This window comes from Podarcis muralis, chromosome 7, assembly GCF_964188315.1.
Source record: "Podarcis muralis chromosome 7, rPodMur119.hap1.1, whole genome shotgun sequence".
Taxonomy (NCBI): domain Eukaryota; kingdom Metazoa; phylum Chordata; class Lepidosauria; order Squamata; family Lacertidae; genus Podarcis; species Podarcis muralis.
In genome coordinates, this window is record NC_135661.1 from 59,031,908 (window position 1) to 59,058,076 (window position 26,169).

Sequence of the window (26,169 nt, forward strand, 5' to 3'; positions counted from 1 at the left end):
CACCATCAATTCCTTAAAGCCTTCCTTCCTTCCTTCCTTCCTTGAATAATTCCAAGGGCAGATTCTTCCGCTGAGGAGGTGCCCCGCCCCTCAGTAAGCAGCACCACTCTGGAAGATGTCTTTGAAGCTTGTTAGAGAGGCGCGAGGGCAGCCATTAAATTATCATGATACTCCAATCTGAATTGGCATGAAAAGGCTGGGGGGCTGGAGGAGGGTTGGCGAAGGGAGCTGACGGTGAATGTCAAGCCAGGTTAACCAGGCGCTGCCTCTGTATATTATATCTGCTATCTGGCTGAGGTTGCTGTTATTCCAAAACATTGTGGAAATATCCCGGGGCTCAGCAACATTTTATGTCTGTCTAATTTTATTTTAGCTCAACAGTGATGCCTAGGAGGGTGATCAGCTGAGTGTCACTTAATTCAGTCACAAATGCTTCACCATTGTCTTTGGTAAAATGAGGCTTCATAGGCCTTGGCCAACCTGGTACTGCCCGGCTGGGGCTGATGGCAGCTACAGTGGTGCCCCGCAAGACGAATGCCTCGCAAGACGAAAAACTCGCTAGATGAAAGGGTTTTCCGTTTTTTGAGTCGTTCCGCAAGACGAATTTCCCTATGGGCTTGCTTCGCAAGACAAAACGTCTTGCGAGTTCTTGTGAGTTTGTTTCCTTTTTCTTAAAGCCGCTAAGCCGTTAATAGCCATTAATAGCCGCTAAGCCGTTAATAGCCGCTAATCCGCTAATAGCCGTGCTTCGCAAGACGAAAAAACCGCAAGACGAAGAGACTCACAGAACGGATTAATTTCGTCTTGCGAGGCACCACTGTATAGTCCAGAATAGGGATAGGGGAGAAAAATCAGTTTTGGTAGGATTTTAAAGCAAATCTACCTAATTCACACTTCCCAAAACAATACATGAACCAAAATACAGCTACCTGTCAAAATTATTATTTTAAAAAAGAATACATTCCGAAGGCTTGTTCTCTGGGAGAATGAGGCTCCCTGAAGCCAGATAAGCCTTCTGAAATAAGGCAGTTGGATACTGTAGTACTTTGTATTCAGTGGAAATTGGGAAAGGCTATTGCTATAGCAAGAAAGGCCAAGTGCAGAAGACATAATACTTAACCCTGGTTAAGATCCTGAATGATGATGCTGTAATACAGAAGGTTCCTTTGGACTTTATTTGTTTTTTGTTGCCCAGCCTATACTTGTGCACTTTGCATCCCCAAGGATTCATCTGGTCTTCTAAAGCAGGTGACAGAATCTGGTGTTACCTGGTATCTCTAGTTTTAGTGGGGAGTGCAGGTCCAACCATTCCAACTTCCTTCTGAATCACTTGAGTAGTTGTTTCACAGTGTAGGCGTCTGAAATTTGGGGTCTCCCCAGTGTAAGTGTTATGGTCATGTGACCTCTGGTTTCCCTTCAGGTCTGTGGCAGACTTTTGAGGGGGGTGGGGAGGGGAGGCTTTCTGAGGAAAGACGTTTGACTGAGAAGAGCAAAAGCCCCACAGAGCCGTCTCTGAGGTAGCAGCTGACAAAGACGGGCTTTTCTATGTGATAAGCATGCCCGTGTCTGGAGAGAGAGAGAGAGGCGGAGGGGGGAAGCTATCCACAGAATACAAATGGCGAAGCCGCCTTCCTTTGGCTGTGTGGAGCAGGGAGAGAGAGGCCTGTATTTCCAGCCATCTTCCTGATCTCTTGTTTCCAAGGCAAGATGCCACTGTAGCTGATCAGGAGTGGAAATAGGACATTGCAGGTGTTTCCTCTGGGCTGGAGGAGGTTACCTGGGTCTGCATTTGTTTCTGGGCAACCTTCTGGGGCCAGTGGCAAACAAGGACAGATCAACGAATGTTACAGCTAATGTTGACACACCCACCCTCTTTGTCTTGCGTCTAGGCAAGCAAAGAGGCATTACCAGAATTCAAAGGCACATTCCAGCTAGGCAAAAATGCTTAAAAAGGGGTACAAAGCAGGGCTGGTGAGGGACATGGTCTGGGGGGCAAAGTGTGTTGCTGGGGAGGTGGTGTGATACAGAGACAGTCCTGCAGGCTAGGTAGAGAGGCTTGGCAGGGCATATTTGGCCCCTTGGCCAGAGTTTTAAAGAACCGAATAGAATGTGACAATTCTCTCATTTTATCTTCCCAAACTGCCCCATGCTCAGGGCTAGGCTGTGGGTGTTGGTTTTGAGGTGAGTAACGAGCCCAGCCAGTGGTAAGGACCAGTGAGTGAGGCAGGACTGACAGGCAAGCTAGGAGTTAAGAGGACCAAAGCACGATCAAGGATACATGAGCAGGCCAAGGCTTTGTTGCTCAAGCAAGGCTCAGCTATACTGCTTCCTGCACAGGAAGATCCAGTGGTGAGCCCTTGTGGTCACACAAGGAAGCCTGTCACCTGTACTTCAGTGGCTCAGCACATGGGGCAGCCAGTTACAGGATTACAGCAACTCCTGTCACCTATAAGACTGGCTGCACAGGAAATATATGATTTGCATAGGACCACCAACTGAGCTTTGTGGCGGGGCATGGATTTGAACTTGGGTTTCCTCAGCCTGAGTCCCAAAATATTTATGCTGGACTACACTACCTTGGAGACTATTAGTGCACAGTCTGTGTGGTGTGGCTCCACGATTCCTCTAGCAGGATGCCATGCTGCTGTGATAACATTTAAACCCAGATTCAGGTAGGTAGCCGTGTTGGTCTGACGCAGTCTATACACACACACACACACACACACACACACACACACACACATATAATGTCCAGTAGCACCTTAGAAACCAGCTAAGTTTGTTCTGGGTATAAGCTTTCATGTGCATGTGCACTTCTTCAGATACTATCTGAAGAATTGTGCATGCACACGAAAGCTTATACAGTACCCAGAACAAACTTAGTTGGTCTCTCAGGTGCTACTGGACAAATTTTTAATTTTTTTTATTTATTTAAACCCAGAAATCACCACATGGGACAAAGGACCATGGTGGATGTTGCTGTCCTTCTACTGTGCCTTCTGGAGTGTACAGGGCTGGTTGAGGAGCTTCCCACCAAGCCTCAGAACACTTTCCCCCAAGCTGGTATCCTGATATCTAGAACTACACCTCTCATCAGCCCTAGCCACCATAGTCTTCAGTGGGAGTTGTGGTCCAAAACAACTGGAGGTCAGCATGTTGGTGAAGGCAGTGTATGAACTGGCTGTGAGCTGTGGTGATCCAGGAATATATTCTTTATTTTCCCCCAATATGACTATGTGTGTCTCTTCTTCCATATTTCTCTGGACTGCCACAAATTGGGACATGATACAGAGGTACCTCGGGTTAAGTACTTAATTCGTTCCGGAGGTCTGTTCTTAACCTGAAGCACCACTTTAGCTAATGGGGCCTCCTGCTGCCGCCGTGCTGTTGGGAGCACGATTTCTGTTCTCAACCTGAAGCAAAGTTCTTAACCCGAGGTACTATTTCTGGGTTAGCGGAGTCTGTAACCTGAAGCGTATGTCACCTGAAGCGTATGTAACCCGAGGTACCACTGTATTGGGTTGCTGCCAGTCATTTTGAGATGTAGTGCTGAATGGGTTTTGCTTACTTAGAAATCCTGAGTGGTGGCGGTGGTGTTTTGACCTTCCCCCTTCTGGATGAAAGAGGCACTTGACATGTACACAGAGGAGATCTCATGATTCCATGCATTCCACGGCCCCACATGCCCCATAGGATCTTTTGTGTGCTGCAAAAGCCCAAAGTGGCCAAGAGACCGTGAAGAAAGGACTGTGAAAACGGGGTGACTGCTGCCCCTGTGCAGCAAGGAAGCCACAGGTCTGAGCCTGGTTCTCCTGCAAGAACTGGGTCATGCTCCTTCATTTCCTTACAGACACAGTGGCTGGTAACTCATGTGCTATCACTGTCACAGTGATGGTGGGGGTTCCACAAGTGCACTCTCTGAATTGCCTGTGATGACCGCACCTGTTGGTCTGGTGAGTGCTGACCCCAGTGTAAAGTGGAGGGTTGGGGGCTCATCTCTGACCTCCTGCTGGGCTTTGAAAGTCCTTGGAGAATTCTCACTGCTTTCATAAGTCCAGAGTGAGACGCTGGTCCTCCCTGGGGTGGAGACATAGGTAGAAGTGGAGGTAACTTCTGGCTGGTTACTAAGCCCAGCCCAAATTTGTGTGCCCTTGAAAAAGGACAATTTTCTAGTAGATGCTAAATGTGCTGGATTTTTTTCCCTTCCTCAAGCCCTCCTGTAGATTGCACTAGTGGTGGGAGGGCCGTCACCATTCTAAATTATGGCACGTATTTCATTCCCACCGATGTGTTGATCTTGTGAAATTGGCATCCTTCTCTCAGCCAGCTCTTGCCTGCTTACAAAGTGTTCCTTTGATTAAGGAGCGGCAATCCAGCTCGCCGTGGAAAGAGCTGAGCCCCACCCTCTTTCCCAGCGCTCGTCTCGTGCCTGAAGGTGTGCACGTTCCATCAAGTGCAAAAAGCATTCGGCAGCCCCCTCCCCTCTCCCTCTCTCCCTTTTATTGGAAACTGGGTCACTATGCCATCACCGTTCCTCTGAGTGTTCTTCCAGCCGCCTGCCTCGATGAAGATGGGGCTTGGCTCCCAGACAGAAAAAGAATATGGATCTGGGGACCGGTAGGGTCTGATGGAAGCCTTGCAGCATATGGGGCAAAGGCCCAGGAAGCATTTCATGCTCTCTCTCTAAACTGCTCCCTTTCTGCTCTGGAGGCAATTCCCTCTTCCACCCACTGCATTGTGTTGCCAGCAATCCTCTTTTGGCCCTCAAATGTTGTGAATTAAGCAGACCTCTTAGGTTTAGCTAGCAGAGAACCAAATGAAAATCGCCTTTTCGCTGCTTGCTTCAGATCCCTTTTCCTGCCTGCCCCACCTAGTCCTGCTTTTGTTGCTGAAGGAGAGTTAGAAGCATTGAGGATTAGTGGCACCCTGGCTTAGGAATTTCTAAGGGGGAATTGGCTGCGTCCAATGGGACTGGCAGCAAAATATCAGTCCCCTGCTCTTAAATGGATGTGGTGCAGGCATAGTACAAAGGTAACACTTAATCCTGGTTAACATACCAGGCATATCATGAAACCAGGGTCTCAGCCAGAACCTGGATTTGAGGGCTTATGCCTGGCATTGGGACAGAGAGACAGAGTGGGTGTTGCTGGTGTCTCATCTATCCAGCTTTATCTGAGCCAGCAGATGTAGTTTCAGGGTTGAAGAACCAGGGATGATTCTTCTGGAGGACTTAAACATTCACACCAGGGTTACCTTTGTTTAGGGCTTCATGGCCATCATGGGTGAACCTTAATACATTACTGCTCTGTTGCATTTGGTAGTGTGTGCGCTTGATCTGTGGTCTGCTATAGAACAGGTGTGGAGTGATCTGCTATTACGAGGGGGTGTTCGTTTATTTTGCCATGATCAGAACAGGGGAGGCTTGGCTTGACTTGGTGGCAGCACATCCTTCCTGCAGGACCATTATTATGGTTCACTTCTGGAGAATTAGATAATTAGAGGAATTACTGAATGCTTTGGGGGACATGACTGGTGATCTTGCTGAGGCCCTGATAGCACTATGAAAAGATGAGATGGAGAGGGCCATCCATGTGATTGCTCTTAGTGCTGTAGAGCCTGTGAGGCTCTTTGGTCTTCTGGGGAACTATTAGCCAGTGAAGCAGGCTGTTGTGCAAGTTCTGCAAAATGATGAAAAATGATGAAATACAAATGAGAACAGGACATGGCTGTGCTTTCCATGTGGTAGTGAGGGCAGCAAGACAATCTGAATTTGCCACCTCATTTTGCATCCTTAAGGAGCTGTCCAGCAGAGTTGTTTTGAGTTTGTATTAAATGTAAAGATCCTATCCCAGCGAAGAGGGGGATGGGACCCTCTGTCTCTTACTGTGACAAATTTGCAAAGCATTTTGAGGATAAAGTTGTTCCTGTCAGCTCAAAACGAAGGTATGGCTGGACCAACTTCTCTTTCTCATTTTAGAACCAGCTCTAGGACTGGAAAATCATTTATTGGTACCTAGAATTAAGTAGACATTTCTGTAATTAGGGCTGTTGTATTTATTGTTTTCAGGAGCTATAGATTTGGTGTGTTAAAGGGAATTTTGTTCCCGCCCCCCCACTGAGATCATTGTGATGAAAGGTGGTTTATAAATATTTTAACTAAATAATATAGTGAAGTAGAAGCAAGACTAGCTTCAGTCTAGAGAACCTGGAGAGGTGAGGGAACTGCCATGACTGTGATTTTCTCAGTTCAGGTATTATATAGAGTTAACATACATTACATTTCCAAGCACACTTCAAGCTATGGAAGCCTGTACCCAGGTTTGTGACCAACTCTTGGCTCTCTCTCAGGTATTGAGATGTAAAACTGAACCATTTTGAAGGGAAAACAAACTAATTCTTTAAAAAAAATATTATTCTTGAAGGTGTTTTATTATTGAGTCTGCTGTTTTCACTACTGTATTCTAGTGATACTAGTGGTTTTTAATAGTGCTGTGTCTTTCTAGTGCTGTTTTACAGTTCTGTTAGTGTAAATTGCTTTGGAAACTAGTTTGAAAAGAGGGCTCTATAAATAACATAAAATAATAATAAACAAATAAGCATGGGGTCCGCAAGGGCCATGGAAACATCAAGCAAAATTGGTTCTTTAGGTGAATCTAGCCACTTCTTTCAGTTTCCTAAGTACATCTAAAGCACCTCCATCCACACTGTGTCCACACTGGTTTGTATAAAGAATATGCACCACAGCAGCTGCACAATGGCACATTTCTCTCTAATCTGTCTGATTGCACAGAAATGCACAGCACAGTGGCTGCTTCTGCTTCTGTGAATCTGGAAGGGGGATGGGTGGGATGTTAAGCCATCTGCATTCATCATGGAGGAGGGGGAATACCCTGATTGGCAGGCAGTGGCTCAGTGGTGGACAGATGTTATCTGAACTGCTGGCTGGCACAGGGCTGGCCTTCCTCATCACCCAACCAAGGAGAAAAGTCCTTTAAAAAATACTTGGGTAAATAAACACTTTTAGGCCATAATATAGCTGTTACTTTCAGTTTCTGCAAGTGTTACATGAAACATGCTAGCCTCCTGAAGCTATGGCCAAGCTTTGGAACAAGATACATTTAATAATAACACAGTCTGACTCAATGAGATAACCCCTTCCAAATTCCTGGTGCTCATTGGCTGGGAGAGCAGTAGTAGGTGAAGCCAGAGCCAATGAATTCAAGTTTTGTCCTCGTCTTCCTCCCTGTTGAGTTCTTCAAGGGGTGACCATGGGACCCATGGTGGGGGCTGGACAAGGACAGATTGAGACTTTTGAGCCAGTGCATCATTCACCCTAATGCACTAGCCTCCACTGCTTCATCAAATATCTCCCTTTTCTGCCTGTGCCAGAACCACAAGCCAGCTCATCAGACAAAATAATATCCATTAACAGACAGATGAAATGTAAAGCTTCTATACCAGTTAAAACAAAGATAAGATCAACCAATGAGCTGCAATTAAACCAGCCAGAAAGCTCAGCTCTCTCCCTTCTGCCCCTTCCTCAGCACCCAAGGTGAGCTGGTTATCTGGCTGCCTGAGGCCACTGGCTTACCTTTACATGCAGCAAGGCCATCCTGCCTTGACCATGCACTCTCACTCCAAAGTGTTTCCTTGCCATAGAAGCTGCCTTACATCAAGTCAGACCCTTGGTCCACCTAGCTGACATTGATCGTCAGCTGCTCCACAGGGTTTCAGACTGGGGACATTTCCTAGTTCTACCTGGCAATGCCATGGGCCATTGAACCTGGGACCTTCTGCGGTCAAGGCAGTTGCTCTACCACTGTGCTACAGCCCTTCTTCCCCCAGTAGTTTCATTGCATCAAATGAAATGACTGCTTCAAGGCTGTGGTCTTCTCTTCCAGATCTCTGACATCTACATCAGTGGAGAGTCGGGAGACATGTCCGCCAAAGAAAAGCTCCTTCTATGGACGCAGAAGGTGACGGCGGGCTATGTGGGAGTGAAGTGCACCAACTTCTCATCCTGCTGGAGTGATGGAAAGATGTTCAATGCTATTATTCACAGATACAGGTACGTGTCTGTTTCCCCCGCCCAGCTAGGAGGGCAACCTGGAAAAATGGGAAAACTTCTAAAGCTAAAATGAAATCACGTGCAGATGCTAAATGCTCAAATTCTGTGGTTTGAGTCCCAAATACTGAGATTTCTTACTTTAAATTCTGAAATCTGATTTTGAATACACTTAGAATGTGTTTATCTGTAGCAGAAGTTTCTGACAACAGCAGTCTGCAAATGTGGAATCACATTTTTTCCCCCTGTCTCCTGCAGGCCAGATTTAGTGGATATGGAAAGAGTTCAGATTCAGAGCAGCCGAGATAATCTGGAACAGGCCTTCGAGATTGCAGAGCGGCTTGGGGTCACCAGGTTGCTGGATGCAGAAGGTGATGATGGGGCAAGTCAGCTGGGCAAATGCAGTGACTTTTGAGCAGTAGACGTGGCATTCTGTTGATGCTTCACTATACAACCTGGGTGCCTCTGAGTAAACTCCACATGCTGACCTGCTTCTTATGGTTTCATGGCCAGCCTAATGGGTGCTGGTGGTGGGAAATCTACCACTTTTTGCTGGTCAGTCTTGTAGTCGGCAGCCTCCTGTCCATTTCCTTCCAAGCCCCCATCCATCTTTTCCTTGGGAAGGGAGTATGCTGTACTGGGTGCTGCTAGCCAAAGGTGCCCGTGGTACTTTCACCCAACAGCATTCAAGATACAAGCACAATGCCCTATCAGAGGGAAGGGTTGGCAGGAAAGAGAGTATTTGCCCACTCTGGAGCGTGAAATGTTGGTGAGCAGGTGTGGAGTTGCTAGATTGGTTTTGCCTTGGTTGCACAGCAGCCAAACAACCCCCAGCTCTCCGCCCAGATTTGAGCCAGGGAGGTGGCAAGGAATGCTGCACACCCACCAGGTGATCCTCACTCACCTCTGCAACTTCAGTATTTTCAGGTGTAAGGCCTGTTGCTGATCATGCTTGCCAGTGAGCCATGCTTGCCAGTTACCCTTGCCATGGCAAGCAGAATGGTTGAAACTTGATTAGGATAGGGCACAATTGTTGTTGTTTAGCACTATTCTGTGTATGTTGTGCATTTAAGGAGTTGCATAAGTAAAAGGACAGGTAGCTGCCTGCAGAGGAGCTCATAGCCTAATTTTTTTACTGTGGAGTGAAGGTAAGAAATGGAGGGAGGAAGAGGCACAGGAACAGTAGAGAGGATCGAATTATGTAGGACCTCTAGAAACACTGTCAGGCATCTATTTATTTTACTGATTTGAATAAATAAATAGATTTGCACTGATTAATCAAGTAAGGCTTCTGCTTAAGATTCATGTCAGATCTGAAGCTCTCTCTTAGAGTTGATTTAAACATTCAGCAGAATTTCATGCTGCTGCTTTCCTTGGGTTGCGTGTTTAGCTGCTCTGCTCTGTGTGTATGCAGGATGTGTGTTTGTGTGTGTGTGTGTGGTTTATGCAAAAATGCATACGCTCCTTTTTGCTTCAAAAAGGGCTGGTCAAAGTGGCTTACAGAATATGAAAACAAGCATAGAAATGATTAAAGCACATTTAGCAGACTAAAGGCAGCATCAAAGAGGGAAAAGCACAGAGCCAAAACTAAAAATAAATAAATTTAAATTATTCAGAAAATTTCATTCAGAAAATCAGAGTGCCAGGAAAGAAGAATTCTAGGCTAGCTTGTTTTCATTGTGCAAGGAGTATTCTTTCCTCCACAGTAGAGCTTTGAAACCTTTAATCACACACATATGTGAGTATTGAAGTTGTACAGTCCAGGAAAATCTTTATGTGGTTTGGCTCCTGGGATGTATTTTTATGAATAGGAACACAAAGCTAGCTTTCATGCTTCAGTTCTTCTTTTCAGTCCACCCATTTGACTGCTTCATTCTTTCCCCTTTTTTCTAGATGTGGATGTTCCCTCACCAGATGAAAAGTCTGTGATAACTTATGTGTCTTCAATTTACGATGCCTTTCCCAAAGTTCCAGAGGGAGGAGAAGGCATCAGTGCCACCGTAAGCTTTGCTGCTGCTTTTTCATTCTGATGAGACCATCCTGGCACATGAATAACTTTTGGAATGGGCCATTCCAAAATGTTTTGGAAATTGCTCTCAGGAAATGGATAATGTGCATATGTTGACTTGGATGAACGGGTGGGCAATTAGCTGGGGGGAAAACAGGAACCTTGACTAATCAAAATTTGGGCAATGTGCTTCTACAGTATTGGGAGGAATGCTTCAGAAATCCATACCATACCGTTATATGTCCAACCAAAATGTCACAAAGTTGAGTGCAAGATTTGGGTTCTCCAGAACTATTTATAATGCTTGATGGTAAACAAAGAGGGAAAGAGGTGGAGAAAAATTTGATGGTGAAGCCCTCTCAGTCTGCATCTTGTAAGAGTTAAATTGGAGTGAGGGGTGAAGTAGCAGACAGTCAGCTGAGGCTGTACCTGCTGTTTAGGTATCAGGTACCGAGGCCTCTTGCATAGCAAAAAAAGATTGACTGTGGCTGTTCTGCTACCTATGTAAGTTGAAACATCATTACCTAGGTCTGTCCTTTATCCTTACGGGAAACACACAGGTTCCTTCAGAGGCAGACGACACAGAAGCTAGGTGGGCTTGTATTGACAAAAGTTGAGGTTGGTGGTTTGCTCCATTACAAGAAGAAGAAGTCAATAGAAACCCAATCAGGTAGCCACACCTAGCAGTTAGAGAGGATGTTCCCCCTGAGAATAAAGTTCCATCTTCAGGTGGCATAAAATCCTCTCCCTTCAGATCAGGATCCTATTCCTGAATGGATGTGTAGCTCTGAAAAAGCATCACAAAAAGGGAAAGTGGTTGTCCTTTTACTGCAAAAGGCTGGACAAAGACTTGCAAAGCTGAAAACTACAGGAGTGGCTGTTCCTGGATACCTGGGACTTGATGGCCCTGTTGCTGGGTGATTTCTGGCTCTGTGGCTCTGGTACTGAGGCATCTCTAGGCAACCCCATTCCTTCTTGACGTTTGCATAAACCCTGCTTTTTAAGGCTGTGGGCCATTCCTGCTGTATATGTAGACAGGCTCTGAGACCTTGACCCATACCAAATTGAATGAACACCATCTCTGGCAGCAAGCTGGGTGTTACCCTGATACAGCATTCTGAGACACTCAGTGGAAAGCATGCATCTGCATGTCTCATCCTTTCTCCAATTTGGCTTAATATTTTGTCTACTGTTCGTTTAGAGCAGTTGCTTCCTAATCATTTATCCCACATAAAAGGCTGTTCTTTCCCTCTTTTTCTGTAGGAAGTGGACACAAGGTGGTTAGAATACCAGAACCATATAGATTCTCTCATCTCCTGGATCAAGCAGCACACGATAATGATGTCTGACAAATCTTTTCCCCAGAACCCTGTAGAGCTCAAGGTAAACTTCAGATCCATTTTCTCTAGCCATGCCTTGTATGCTTCCTTATGTGAGCCCCCCACTCTGCCCTTCACTGATTGATTATTGTTATCTTTCCTCAAAATGGTGCATGGGGCAAATCATAGCTCAGGTTCGGTTCATACAATCCCTGAACTGACTTCCAATGATAGGTACAAAGAGCCACTAATCCCCAAAAGATCAGAGAGATTCTCTCTTCCTCTCAGCCTGTGTCATCTGTAGCAATCTTATAATTTCTATTGTGTGTGGAGGTCACAGTTGGGGAGAGAAATTTTCACTGGTGAATGATCCAGAACTGACACTGCGAATCTCTTGCTCATGTAGACAGTAGTTACTAGTGTAGGACAGGTGCCCTTGGGACTCCCCATGTGCCATCTGTGTGTCTTCCTCAACTGCCTGGTTGGAATGTGCCCTTGGATTATGATAATGCCTTTTCCTTGTCTAGGTGGAGAACAGAGGGGTGTTTGTGTGCCTGGCTTTTGCATGGCTGGAATGCAGACTGCTGTGCAAAGGGTTATACCTGTTGCTCCACCTGTTTTTGCTTCTAGACCAACCTCCTAGTGGCATGTGTCCATTATAAGGTTATCTCATAAAGCGACCCTTGGGATGAAAAAGGCTCCCTGTCCACATAGTGCAGAGTACAGTGATCTGAAAGCAAATACTAGGAGCATGCTAGGTGTTTGTGGATCAGAAGGCTGGAAAAAAGGGGGCATAGCTCATGAATTAGAACATCTGCTTCGTATGCAGAAGATCTCAGGTTCAATCCGCAGCAGTCTCTCCAGGGAGGGCTGGGAAAGACTGCCTGTTTGTGACCCTGGAGAGTCACTGCCAGTCATCATAGAGATTACTGAACTAGATGAACTGATAGTCTGAAAGGAAGCTTTCTGTGTTTCTAGCCATAGATGACTCAAGTGAGTGAGCCAAGTCAGGGCAAAACAGTTAGCCAGTCTGTTGAGGAGACAGATAATGTTGATCCCTGGAACCCAGATGTTGGCAAGATCCATCCACTAAGGCTCCCCAAATGAAATTTAAGCAGGGACTGGGGTTCACCTTGCATCTTGGTTGAGACTAATGACAAAGACCCAGGCAGCACTGAGCATCTCTCCCAGTTTCCCTCCATTTCTTTTTGCCTTCTGTCTGTTCATTCTTCAGGGATACTCTGTGGGTGAGGTTGGGACACCTTTCCCCCTACACTGTGAGGGTTACTAGATGCTGCATATTTCCCCCACTTCCACGAGTAAAGTGATTTGCTGCATGACGACCCCTTTGCTCTCTATTCTTGCAGGCACTTTATAACCAGTACATACACTTCAAAGAAACAGAGATCCCAGCAAAACAGCAAGAAAAACGAAGCATTGAGGATCTGTATAAACTACTGGAGGTGAGACAGGTTCTTGGATGAACAGGCAGTTCTCTTAAACATTAGAAAGAGTTTGGGGGACTTTATTCACATTTGTTCAGCTTGTGTTTATCCTTCAGCAGCCTACCCAGCCTTCTTCATATATCTCTTTGGTTTTTGTCCTTCCTAGTCCCAACCTTATTCTTAAAAAAAAAAATGTTTGTTCCTTGGTCTTATAGTTTCTTAGCCATTGTCACATCTTCCTTATTTGCTAGAGTCAGGGGAAGACTATCACAGTAGGAAATTACCTAGGCTCTTAGCATCCCCGAGGCTTTATCTTTATTTTATTTTATTTATTACATTGATATCCCTCCTTTTTCACCTAGGGGCTCAGGGTGGCATATATGGTTCTCCCCTCCCCACTCCCCATTTTATCCTCACAACTGTGGTAGATTAAAATGAGAGGCATAGACTTGCCCAAGCTCATCCAGTGTGAGCTTTGTGACTGAGTGGGGATTTGAAGTTGAGCCTCCCTGATAGCCCATCACTCTAACCACTACACTGTACCACGTTGGCTCTCATCTTGGCTTGTGCCTGGGTACCGGTAGAGTGAGTCCACAAAGGCCAGTCTCTGGGCCTGAAGAAACAATTCCTCTTCATTTGTGCTTTCCAGACCTGGATTGAATTTGGGCGCCTTAAGCTGCCGCAGGGCTATCACCCCAATGACGTGGAGGAAGAATGGGGCAAGCTCATCATAGAAATGCTGGAACGTGAGAAGTTGCTGCGGCCAGCCGTGGAAAGGTAGGTGAACTGTTGAACGGGATGACTAAGAACACCCTTTCCCAGCTGGCAATGAAGTCCTTTCTGATGTAGAAAGTAGCATTAAAAACAATTAAGCAGATGTCATAATCAATGGTATATAAAACATAAATTCTAATGAATAAATATTCCACTTTTAAAAGTGTTTTTCTGGCTTTCTGTTTTAATTATGGTGACTGACACGCTTCCTACAGGTTGGAGCTGCTGCTACAGATTGCAAACAAAATCCAGAATGGGACTCTCAGCTGCGAAGAGAAACTTACCCTGGCAAGGAACACGCTTCAAGCTGTGAGTCTTTCCCTTCTGTTATTCAGCTCTCCCTGATATTCTCTCAGATCCACTCCTGCAGGGTCTCAACATGACAAATGAAGGCAGTCAAGACCTCTCAGCTTTCAATCAGCAACAAAACTTGTAGATTCTCTAACTAGGAAAATGCACATATAGAACCAAAGGTTTGGGTGGCTAGAAGAGTTTAATATGTTGGATTTAACACTGCCTCCAGCTCCCAAAGCTTCCTCACTTGTCTATTATCCCCCCTTGCTATCAGGAACACACAGCTCTCTTATCTGTAGGAGCTGGATGATGTATTCCTTGGTCTTTCCTTAGGCCTCTCCGTCCTGCCTCCATCCTTCCCACAAGCCTTGCTCCTCTGCCATTCTTCCTCCAGCCTCTGTGTTTTTGCCTTTGGCTCACTCAGCATCCTACCCACCAGCCTCATTACCTCCAATATCTGAAGTGCTCCTTGCCCCTCTGCCCACTTCAGGCATGAAACTTGCTCTCATTTCTAGCTCCCTTTCAAGTGCAGCCAAACTAGATTTTCATTCCCTGCTCAGATGTAGTACTTTTGGCCAACATTGTATATTACTTGACATCTTAAGGATAAACTAGAATGTTCATGAATATTCCACAACATCATGTCAGCTCAGCTCAGTGGGACTTGCAAGTGATGGCTATTTATTTGCTTTTAAAATATGAGCTTCTGCACGTTAGTCAGATCTGCTTGTCCTAGAAATACACTGCAACGTGAGAAACTCAGTAATAACCTCAAATCCTCTCCTGCCAGGATGAAGCGCACCTGGAGTCGGGCCAGTTGGTGCAATATGAATCTGACGTCGTCATGTACCTCCAGGAGTGTGAAGGGCTCATCCGCCAACTACAGGTGGATGTTCAGATACTCCGGGACGAGAATTACTACCAGCTGGAGGAGCTGGTCTTCAAGTAAGGCGTTTCATGTGTGGAGCCAAGGAATGAGGGTGTGGGTTATATTCAGCTGGGCTCAGAAGGAGCATTGGGTGAACAAGAATGTTCTGATAGGTGACATGCACTGTTAATGCAGTCCTGGTGGTGGTGGTGGAACGAGTTTGGCAAATTTAAGCCAAAAGTGTCTTGGGGAAACACCTTATTTGGGGCAGGGGGAGCAGAAGAGTGTAGTATGTTGGGTCATCTTTCAAAAGCCCTTACCCCATCCTGAGGAAGTGTGCAGAAATGGGGTGGTGATGGTGGGTGGGTCTGGCTCATGTGTGCAGGAACCTGCCCTGGTTGGAGAATGACCTTGTGATCCCACAACCTCATCGACATTCTCCATTTTGCCCCCTCTCGCTTGGTTTCTCTCCCAGGATTGTGAGGCTTCAGGACGAACTGGTGACATTGAGGCTGGAATGCACTAACCTGTATCGGAAGGGGCACTTTTCCTCCCCCTCTTCCTTGGACTTTGTCCAGCCTTCCTCCCTGAGCACCAGGCACCTTAAGGCTGAGCCCTTGCTGAAGGGAACGCACACAACAGCCATCACTGCCTCTACCTCCTGGTTCCGGAAGCCAATGACCCGTGCAGAGCTGGTGGCCATTTCGTCCTCCGAAGATGAGGGCAACCTCCGGTTTGTGTACGAGTTGCTCTCTTGGGTGGAAGAGATGCAGGTGTGTTGTTTAATGTTAAACAAAACATAATTCAGGTGATGAGGTGTTTGTGTGGGCAGAACTGATGATGTTTTCAAATGCTTGGTGTGATCACTTAATACTCATTCTTTAAATCACTTTATTGTTTAAGGAGGCCTGGTTTACACTGTCTTTTGCCAACCTGATATTGCCTAGGTGTTTTGGACTTCATTTCCCATTGGCCAGTACTAGTTTAGCAGGGTAAAATGTACTATAACTTTTTAATCCTCCATCAGACAATTCCTTGGGAATGTCTAGGAAAGTCTTAAACTGGCTTTAAATTATGCCCTGGCTAATGTTCTTGAGCAGCTTCCACGAATGTCTCTCTGAGTGTCCTTGAGAGGTCGGTCCAAAGTTGACTTAGTTAACTGCATGTGCCCAGTTTCTTTTAATGGGACACAGAAAAGGAAGCTGTCCTTAAGTTACATATTCTAAAAGAAGCCCCATGAGAAGAACACTGCTGGAATAAGGCCAAGCACCTGTCCAGTCCAGCATCCGGTTCTCACAGTGGCCAACCAGATGCCTCTGAGAAGCTTGCAAGCAGGACCAGCATTCAACAGCACTCATCCTCCCTTGTGCTCCCCAGCAACTGGCATTCAGAGGCATACTGCTTTCAAGTGTGAGGGCAGAATAAAGTCCTTTTGGGTATTAACCTTTGGGCTAGTATCCCAGTTCACCTTGGTGAATTTCTTGATAGCCAACATTTTCCAGAAGAATGGCATGACATGGTAGGAGTGTGATGCTTTCTACCTCTTAATAATTGGGTGCAGCAAGCAAGGGTTAGCTGTTGTTGTTTTTGCCCATAATTCAGCTGGGAAATGCTGACAGCTTGCCTCTTCTGTGCTGGTTTCAGATGAAGCTGGAGCGGGCTGAATGGGGGAGTGACTTGCCAAGTGTAGAATCCCAACTGGAAGTCCAGCGCCATGTCCACAGCAGTGTGGAAGACCTAGGCTCCAGTGTGAAAGAGGCCAGGATGTATGAGGTAAGCAGGGACACCTGGGATGGGGTGTGAAGAGCGGCAGGACTGGTTTAGCTCACATCATGAAAGGCGTGGAGGTTCCAGAGCAGCTCCAAAGCAGACAAGCAAAGTGTTGTTGGAGAGCATAATGTGGGAGGAAAGAACTGGAGGAGGAGGAGCTGATTTTCGCTTGGAAGAAAGAAGCCTCTGGCTTCAGGAAGGGGTTGCTTTAGAGTAGCCTTTCCTCTCTAGCTTGCACTCAGCTCCAGATGCTTTGGATGTCAACGCCCACCACAAACATGATGGTTGTTGGAGTTACAGCCCAAAACATCTGGAGCTGGTCACCAACTTTATGGGGAAGGTGGCCTGGGGGCCTTTATATGCAAGCTATTTACACTTGGTTTTGGAGAAGCAAAAATATAAATCTGTAGAATTGGAGAGATAGCCAGGATTTCTTTTGTTAGCTTGAGTATCCTTTTCTGCCCCACCAAGTTCATATTCCTGAAAGGAGTTCTCATGCAGTTGCTGCTGGACTGGGGCCTCTGGGGTGTGTTGCTCTAAGGATAAAATTCATTCTAAGGCAGGGGTTGCCAAAGTAGTGCACTCCAGAATTCGTTGGACTCCAACTCCCATCAGCCCCAGCAAGCATGACTAATGTTCACGAATTATAGGAGTTGTAGTCCAGGGACATTAGGCTACCACTGCTCCAAGGGGGAAACACATCTTGGGACAGTCTGTGTTTGTGGAGGGTTTTGATGGTGTGAAAATGGGCCCTGAGGAGGATTGGGAATAAGTTCCATGGCTAAAAGGGACACATAGAAGTCTACTGTGCTCAGACTTTATTGTGCTGCTTTCAACAGGCCATCTGCCAGGGATTATTAGCTGTGATTCCTGCACTGCACGGGGTTAGACTGGATGATCCTTGGGGTCCCTTACAACTCTACAATTCTATGATTCTATATTTTATGATGCATGCAAGATTTGGGAAAGTGGAGAGATAAGGAAGAGACGAGAGAATTTCAATAGGACCTCCAGCTTTCTGTGCATTTCTAGTTGGACATGTAACTTTTGAGCTGCTTCTGATTCTCTTCGTTTTCTCTTCCTCCTGTTTTTCTAAGGGTAAAATGTCTCAGAATTTCCACACTAGTTACACAGAGACACTGGGGAAGCTGGAGACCCAGTACTGCAAACTGATGGTGAGTTGTATTTTGGGTTGATTCCTGTGTAGCCAGCGAAGTGTCAGGGAACCTCATTCAAGTTCACAAGTTGTTGGAAGCCCCTCAAAGCTGTAAATTGCAACTTGATTCATGGAGGCTTAAATTTTTTGCCTGTGTGCCTGAAACCCTTTCTGTGCAATCTCTTTTAAATAAAGGTTTGTCTGTTCCTTGTTTTGTGGTTCACAATCTACCTCACAACTTCAAGGAGTGCTTCTGTGGCAGAAGAATGAGAATGTCTCCCCTTTAAGAAGCACTTGCTATGCAGTCTTTTCATTGATTTAGTTAAAGCATTTTTCTCCTGTGCTTCACCCCGCTGTCACTGCCCCCCCAAAAGAAAAGAAAGGCTTATATCAACATGAAGTCAGTTCCTGCCCCCCTCAGATTTATAACTCAAAAGGAAAGGGGATTGGAAAGAATGAGAAAAAATAGCAAAGGCACAACTTATTAGTTACAGAGTTGTAATGACCAGCTGGAATGGCAAGAGTTCAGCAATTTGAGGACCCTAAAGTTGATCCAATGGAGAGGCCTTGCATTTCTGTCTCTCCCTCTGCTTTGTTCCTTGGGGGAAATATCATACAGTGATACCTCAGGTTACATACGCTTCAGGTTTCAGGTTACAGACTCCGCTAACACAGAAATAGTGCTTCAGGTTAAGAACTTTGCTTCAGGATGAGAACAGAAATCATGCTCCGGCGGTGCGGCAGCAGCAGCAGGCCCCATTAGCTAAAGTGGTGCTTCAGGTTAAGATGGTTTGGTTTTTAAAATAGAGAAGGTGGACCCCAGCACATGTGTATCAGTAGCCATTATTTGCAAACAGGACCTGGTGCCTCTGCAATGGAAAAGGGACTCATGGGTGTTTCCTACTAACCCTAAAATGTAATAGGAGAGCATGTAAAAAAAGGTTTGAAGAATAACTTGACAATGTGGGGATTTCTGACAAGGCATCTGGGAAGGAGGGTGGTCAGCATCAGAAGAGCCCGGCTCCTGGTTCAGGCCAAAGGGGGTCCTGCAGTCCAGAATCCTGTCCTCACAGTGGCCAGCCAGAAGCCTTTGGGAGGCCCTCAAGCAGACAATCCCCAGAGTGGCAGGAAATGTAACAAAGTATGTTGTCTTTTTGCAGGAAACCTCCAGCTTCCGACTGCACCACCTCCAGAGTTTGTATGGGTTTGTGTCTCGAGCGACGACTGAGCTAATTTGGCTCAATGAAAAGGAAGAAGAGGAGCTGGCCTATGACTGGAGTGACAATAATCCCAATATGGCTGCCAAGAAGAATTATTTCTCGGTGAGTAGGAGGGGCTGGATGTGGCCAAGTGTTTGCAGTGTCTCTATGGTGTTCTGTATTCTGGAAGCGGCAGAGTTCCACATTTTTCATTTAAGCTCTGTGTTCAGGAAAACTTACAGGTTTCAGTTTATTTTCTCAGAAGTGCCTTATTTTGCTTGTGCTTCCTTTTGAAATTCCCTGGTCAAGTTGCTGGCTGATAGTTTTTCTCAGAGTAGACCCATTGAAATGAATGAACATGAATGAGTACATTAATTTTAGTAGGTCTGCTCTGAGTAAAAAATAATAATTGACTATCACCCATAGTGCCAGTGAGTTTCGTCAGTTTCCAAAACTTTATTTTACCTTAAAATTTTATATCCAACTTTGCTTATATGTTTGAACCAAAGCAGCTTATAGTAAAAATGGGGGGGGGGGGTATCAACAAAAATGCTGTTCAGCCTGAATTAATAGTAGTAGTATCAACAACCCCATTGAAAAGCAACCCCCACTCTCAAAAAATAACTAAATCAAGCCCAAAGGCTTTCATAAAGAGGGAAGTCTTAGCATGGATGCAAGTACTGGGGCTTAGCAGGCTATTGCTCCATAAAATAACCAGCCTCCCAGTCATTTAGGGCTTTAATGGTAAGAAGCTTCAAAGACCTTGAGTTGATGATCGCCTTCATGGCCGAGAACAGATTTAAGCCTTGGTTTCCCCACACCCAAATTTTCTGTTCTTGCTCAAATGTGAATTGCTGTCAATGCTCAGATTTCTTGCAGGCAGTGGGGCTGTAAAACAGCTGTGGCCAGCCTATGGCTGATCTACAGATTACATTATCCCTGACCAATGGCTGATGGACGTTGTAGTCCAGCAACATCTGGAGAGCCACAAGTTCCCTTTTCCTGCTGTGAAGTTTCATGGCTAAACTTTCCAATACTGCCGCACGTCTACGTGCCTCCTGCCAGTCTTCCTGTGATGCCTACCAACAGTGAGGCAAACCTATTGTCTGATTTTGCTGTAGGGAATGTTATTGGTCCTCTTTGTGTTTCTGCTATGCAGGAGCTCACAATGGAGCTAGAGGAGAAACAGGATGTGTTTCGCTCCCTGCAAGACACAGCTGAGATACTGTCATTGGAGAATCACCCAGCCAAGCAGACTGTGGAGGTAAGAGATCGCTTGGAGGGGGGCATGCTTTGGGGTTGTGAGCACTTTAACATGTGTGTTATGCAAGACAACTTCATAGGATACCTTGATGTATTTCAGTACGATTGCATCTTCTGCGCATTACCGTATTTTTTGCTCTATAAGACTCACTTTTCCCCTCCTAAAAAGTAAGGGGAAATGTGTGTGCGTCTTATGGAGCGAATGCAGGCTGCGCAGCTATCCCAGAAGCCAGAACAGGAAGAGGGATTGCTGCTTTCACTACGCAGCGATCTCTCTTGCTGTTCTGGCTTCTGAGATTCAGAATATATTTTTTCTTGTTTTCCTCCTCCAAAAACTAGGTGCGTCTTGTGGTCTGGTGCGTCTTATAGAGCGAAAAATACGGTAATTTCTGCCTTTTCAGCCTTCCATGGTTGAAGACAGGCTGGCTGGTTGAAATTGCACAGAATAAATGCACACAAGGTTTTCCTGGCTTGAAAAGAGCTTTTCACCTCTCTGCCTTGCTTACTGGGCAAGACCATCTTGTCATGCCAACTCTGGAACCTTGGGTATTGTTGCATGAGATCTTGTGGGAACTCAGCCAGCCCTATGGGATTGTGCGAGAGCATCCCAGAGCTGGTGCACTGAGCGGGCTTTGCCTGGTAAGCAAGGCAGAGAGCTTTAAACCTCTTTGTGTGAGCTGGCACGACAAGAGGGCCTTGTGAAAACAGCTGTTTTAAAGTTTTTTGTTACAGCCAGTTGCCCCTTCCTGTATTCCGGACCATAAGCCTTGATTGTGTGGCCGATTTTACTTTATTTAAAATATTTCTTGACTACCCTTCATCCAAACAGGGTGGTCTTACAATGGGCATGAATAAAACCAGATACTAATTCAGCAAAGGTCTGAGCAGGCTGTAGTTGTTGTATGCAATTGTACAAAAAACGCTCTTTTGTCTGTTGTTTGGTTTTTCACAGGCATACAGTGCAGCAGTGCAGACTCAGTGGCAGTGGATCAAGCAGTTGTGCTTGTGTGTGGATCAGCATGTGAAGGAGAACACAGCTTACTTTCAGGTACAGGGAATTCTCCGTGGCTGCGCATCAGCAGTTAACTCATGAAGTCAAAACTAATGCCCTGTTGAAAATTTCTCCCCCTTTTTTTCACCCGTTCTCCATCAATTAATCAGAAAAGAAATGGCATTCAAAAATGATTAAATGGCAGAGGAAATATCTGTGATATTTTCATGGATGGGGTGCAGGGATTTTCTTACACTTACCTTACTTTAGAGGTGAGTTTAGGGATGTGTATGAATGTCTTTTATGTCATTCTACATCTCTCTAGTGGTCTGCACTTCGAAGCCTCCCTGGGTGTTTGCTCTTCCATTAAAACCCAGGAAAAGGACACCATAGCATTAGCTCCTCCCATGGGGTTTTTTTTTTTTCAATTCTGCAAGTATGGACAGCCAGGGAGGCTGCAGAGTGCTGGAGGAATGTTTACTAGAATGAAAAACACACATACCTCCTGCATGACCTTGTAATGCTAAGGTAAGGTCAAAACCCTGCACCCACCAGAATTTTAAAGGAATGCTTAAGTTCCCCAAGAGACAGCATAACTTAAGCTTCTTTCTCAGAGGAGGAAATGTTTGAGTAACTGTAGGATAGATATTGACACACCATGAGTCAGAAGACACTCAAACGCTGCTGCCGCCGAGCAGTACAGAACCCCACCCCAGCCTAACTAGTAGTGAGAACATTTCTTGCTTATTTTCCTTCACTACTACTGCTCCCACCATCTCTTGTCTTATTTATTTGTTAAAAGGTTTATATCCTGCTATTCATTGCAAGTGATCGTAGAATCTTAGAGTTGGAAGGGACCCAAGGGTCATGTAGTCCAACCCCCTGCAATGCAGGAATATCAGCTAAAGCATCCATGACAGAAGGCCATCCAACCTCTGCTTAAAAACCTCCAAGAAAGGAGAGTCTACCACCTCTCATGGCAGTCTGTTCCACTGTCGAACAGCTCTTACTGTCAGAATTTTTTTCTTTATGTTTGGTCAGAATCTCCCTTTTTGTAATTTGAACCCACTGGTTTGAGTCCTACCCTCCAGAGCAGGAGAAAACAAGCATGTTCCCTCTTCCATGTGACAACCCTTTAGATATTTGAAGAGGGCTATCGTATCTCCTCAGTCTCCTCCTTCCCGGGCTAAACATACTTCAGAGTAGGATCAAATATAACAATACAAAAACATACAATCAACCCATCTCAAGCTTTCCTAGTAGAAGAGTAAATCAGCTCTTGGCTTGTGTGATTTGGTAGCAGCATGGAGGTTGCAGACTGTGCAAATTCCTGGCCATGCCAAGCAACTAGAGAAAACGTCCTCCTTTTAGTTACTTTATTAGACAGGCATCAATATAGCTTATCTTGGGCTTGTTTTCTCAGAATTGGATCAGGATCAAGACTTGTTAATTATCTTGATCATGTTCCATTCTTTAGAAAACAGGTCCAAAATGAGCCATACTGGTATGTCTCTAATCAAATAACCCAAAGGAGGCTGTTTTCTCTGGTTACTGGCCTTCCTTTTTCATGATGAAAATGCCTTTGAGCAAGTTGAATGGATGCTTTCTTTTCAGTCTTTCAAGTAAACATGCAATAAGAAACCTCTGACTGGTATTTTGACAAAGGGGAAACGTTTTTGTGCTTTTGCAGTTCTTCAGTGATGCCCGTGATTCAGAGACATACTTGAAGAACCTCCAAGATACCATCAAACGGAAGTATTCTTGTGACTGCAACACCAGCCTGACACGCCTGGAGGACCTGCTCCAGGATTCCATGGTGGGTGCTCTTTGGGCAGATCTCAAGGTCATACAGATTTTGGCACATTATACCAGAATCATAGTTGCAAGAGACCACAAAGGTAATTGAATCCAGTCCCTGCTGATGCAGGAGATCATCTGCTGCAGCACCCCTAATACCGGGTCATTCATTCTCTGCTTTATAATCTCTAACAATAAGAGTCCACACCTTCCAAGGCAGCCTCTCAAACAGCTTGTACCATCAAGAAGCCCTCGCCTCAGATCCTTTAGTGCCTGACATACGTCAATTTGTTGTGATGATCTAACCCTCTCAGTAGCATCCAAGAATCCTCAAGTTTTTCCCCAGTAAATTTGCTTACATTGCATCTCCGCATTGCTTACTTCTCTGTGCTTTATTTTAAAAAGTAAAAAAAAATGTGCACGTCTTTTCAAAGTCTGCCTATTTTCCTTTCAAATGTTCCCAGAACTGCATTGTTTAACTATCCTTGTGTTTCAGTTCCACTCCCCACTATGAAATGCCTACTTGAGTGTGACCTCTAGCATGCTGTTTATTTTCATTTTGCTAACTCTTCCTGCTGCTGCTATGAGCACATGATGGTGGCTTTTGCCATTGACTGTCTACCACAAATGGCAGTCGTTCACCAGAGTCTCGGGCAATAAGAATTCGTTCCTGCAAAGCATGTGCTCTATCACTGAGCTGTAGCCTCTTCCACCTTACACTGAGTCAACCTGTTGGTCCATCTAGTCCAGTGTTACCTCCTCTGACTGGCAGCAGCCCTCAGTGTGCATGTGTCTTCACCGCTGTCTGGAACTAGGTAAAATACAGCCATCGTGAGCAAGCAGATGTATGGGAAATAGTACTGCTGTAGTCCCTGTCCATATAACTCAAAATATCAGTGTTTGATGGTTGACAGCAACTGGGGAAGTAGGTAGAAGCATTTGGCCACCATGACCTTTGAACGAGAGGAGCAGGCAAATGTGAAGTGTTAGAGCTGTTCAGTGCAGGCTTTGCTGACAAAGGTCTTGGCATAGGGTTTTTGGCAAGAGTGGGGCAGCTCGATGAATGGAAAGGGTATTGAGATGAGGAGTAGAAAAGAAGGAAAAGGGGGTGCAAGACAAAGAGTGTTGGGAGACAGAAGGCAGTGCATGCGCAGGATGAAACAGAATTGTAGAGCTGGAAGGAACCCAAAGGCTCATCTAGTCCAACTGCCTACAATTCAGGAATCACAGCTAAGAGCTGTGAAAAGGAGCACATGAAACCTGCTGTGGGGAGGATTCTGAAAACATCCTCCCTGAGATGTGTTTATCTCTGCAAATCCCTCGGAATGTTGTGCTTGCTGGGGCTGATGGGAGTTGTAGTCCAAAACCTCTGGAGGGCAGCAGGTTGGAGAAAGTGGGGAGGACATTTGTGGGTGGCAGAGGCAGCAGCCTCTTCTTGGATATTGACCCAACTTGGAGATTGACTCAGAGTTTCAGGCAGGAAGCTGCACAAGTTTAAAAGTAATGGGTCTGGAGGCTAGTGTGGACGTTGTGAAGGAGCCAGCACGCGCAACTTAAGGACAGGCTGCTGCATCGTAGACCCACTAATCTTACTGCCGTTCCAAAGCTGCAAAAGAAGATGGGTTCCTTGAGCCACGGGAGATGCATCAGCACAAGGTGGAGCCTGTCTCTGTCTTGCAATGGTTCTGACAGAATAAAAACATGGGACTGCTTCAGTTGTAGACTTTGAGAGCCCGTGGGAGGCAGCTTTTGTTGCAAAGGTTCTTCATAGGCAGTCAAAAGGGAAAGCTTTGGCCCATGTGTGAGACGCTTCCTTTATCAGAATAAATGAGTTAAAGTTGTATTTCTTCCAACCATGCTCCCCTGGGACAGGAGAAGGTAGCTTGTTTTAAACCTTTTCTTTCTTTCTTTCTTTCTTTCTTTCTTTCTTTCTTTCTTTCTTTCTTTCTCTCTCTCTCTCTCTCTCTCTCTCTCTCTCTCTCTCTCCACACATCATTTCCCCAGCTTTCTTTTTTCTATCAGGTTTAAAATTGCTTAAGTACATACATTGAAACTACCTGAACAATCTTTTTCACACAGTTCTCATGCCTTCTTTTATTTCACCTTTTTACAAAAATCCAGGTAGTTTTTCTTTCTTTTTCCCAGTGAAAAATGATGGGTTTGGGCCTTGTTGCACTGTTCACTGCTTTGCAGATAATTCTGAATTTTGAACCTAGTAGTAATGTTTTAACTCTGCATGCAACTTTCGGTGTGGCAGGGGGTGAGTGGGCAGGGAGGACTTGGAGATAATTGGTCCTCTTGCCTGGAATAGTATTAAACATGGATTGTCTCTGTACTCCCTGCCCTACTCCCACTTCTGCTTGGAGAAGTTGCAAATGAGTGTGTGTGCGCACATGAAGACATGGACACACATACAACCCTACCTATACTTGCCCTTTAAAACCCAAACTTCCATTGATCAAATGCTAGCTCCTCAGAGGGCAGTGTGGGCATGAGGTTTCTGGCCATTCTTCTCCTGCCTGTCCTTGCCCTTCTGTTCCATCCATCCTTCTTGCCTTTCTAATTTTGACAGGATGAAAAGGAGCAGCTGATCCAGTCCAAGAGTTCTGTTGCCAGCTTGGTGGGTAGGTCCAAAAGCATCGTGCAGCTGAAGCCACGAAACCCTGACCATGTTTTGCAGAACACCATCTCTGTGAAGGCCATCTGTGATTATCGCCAAATTGAGGTGAGCTGATAACAGCTGATGTGAAACTTCCTTTGGATTCTGAGTGTTCTGTTTATTCCCTAAATCAGACATCCGTGAGTTTAAATCCAGGCTCTTCCTCTTTGAATTTATAAACCTCTCAGGTTTCAAAGCCAGTGTTCAGTGATGGCCTTGAGATAGTATGGTATAAGATAATACATAGGCAAAGCGATGATGATGATGATACATTGCAGTGTTTGACATAAGGATTACTGTGACAATTTGGCTGAATTTGAGAACATACTGGTATAGCTTTATCAGAACAAACAGTGGTGAACTCCAGGTTTGCAGTTTTAAGCTTCCAGTTGAAGCTTATACTAAACTTTGTTTTCCTGTAATGAGGGCTAGTTAACGAAACTAGGGTACCAAACCAGACTTAAACAACATGGGAAATTATAGCTTGTTAGAAACCATGAAGAAAATATGAGTTCTTAACGTTGGCATCTGAATGTGATGTACACATGGAATGCTTTCAAC

At 45.4% G+C, this 26,169-nt stretch overlaps 1 protein-coding gene across 29 annotated transcripts in view; it reads left to right on the forward strand.

Annotated features, from left to right (window-relative positions):
- Positions 1–26,169, forward strand: part of MACF1 (microtubule actin crosslinking factor 1) — a 297,050-nt gene that overhangs the window by 128,927 nt on the left and 141,954 nt on the right. For all 29 annotated transcript variants that reach the window (XM_077931870.1, XM_077931885.1, XM_077931874.1 and 26 more), the window contains 16 exons: positions 7,902–8,068; positions 8,324–8,436; positions 9,959–10,065; positions 11,337–11,456; positions 12,760–12,855; positions 13,487–13,614; positions 13,827–13,920; positions 14,696–14,850; positions 15,249–15,546; positions 16,418–16,546; positions 17,641–17,718; positions 18,860–19,021; positions 20,058–20,162; positions 21,114–21,209; positions 22,843–22,968; positions 25,522–25,674. In XM_077931870.1, coding sequence (XP_077787996.1) covers positions 7,902–8,068; positions 8,324–8,436; positions 9,959–10,065; positions 11,337–11,456; positions 12,760–12,855; positions 13,487–13,614; positions 13,827–13,920; positions 14,696–14,850; positions 15,249–15,546; positions 16,418–16,546; positions 17,641–17,718; positions 18,860–19,021; positions 20,058–20,162; positions 21,114–21,209; positions 22,843–22,968; positions 25,522–25,674 — 2,127 coding nt within the window. The remainder of the gene's footprint in view (positions 1–7,901; positions 8,069–8,323; positions 8,437–9,958; positions 10,066–11,336; positions 11,457–12,759; positions 12,856–13,486; positions 13,615–13,826; positions 13,921–14,695; positions 14,851–15,248; positions 15,547–16,417; positions 16,547–17,640; positions 17,719–18,859; positions 19,022–20,057; positions 20,163–21,113; positions 21,210–22,842; positions 22,969–25,521; positions 25,675–26,169) is intronic.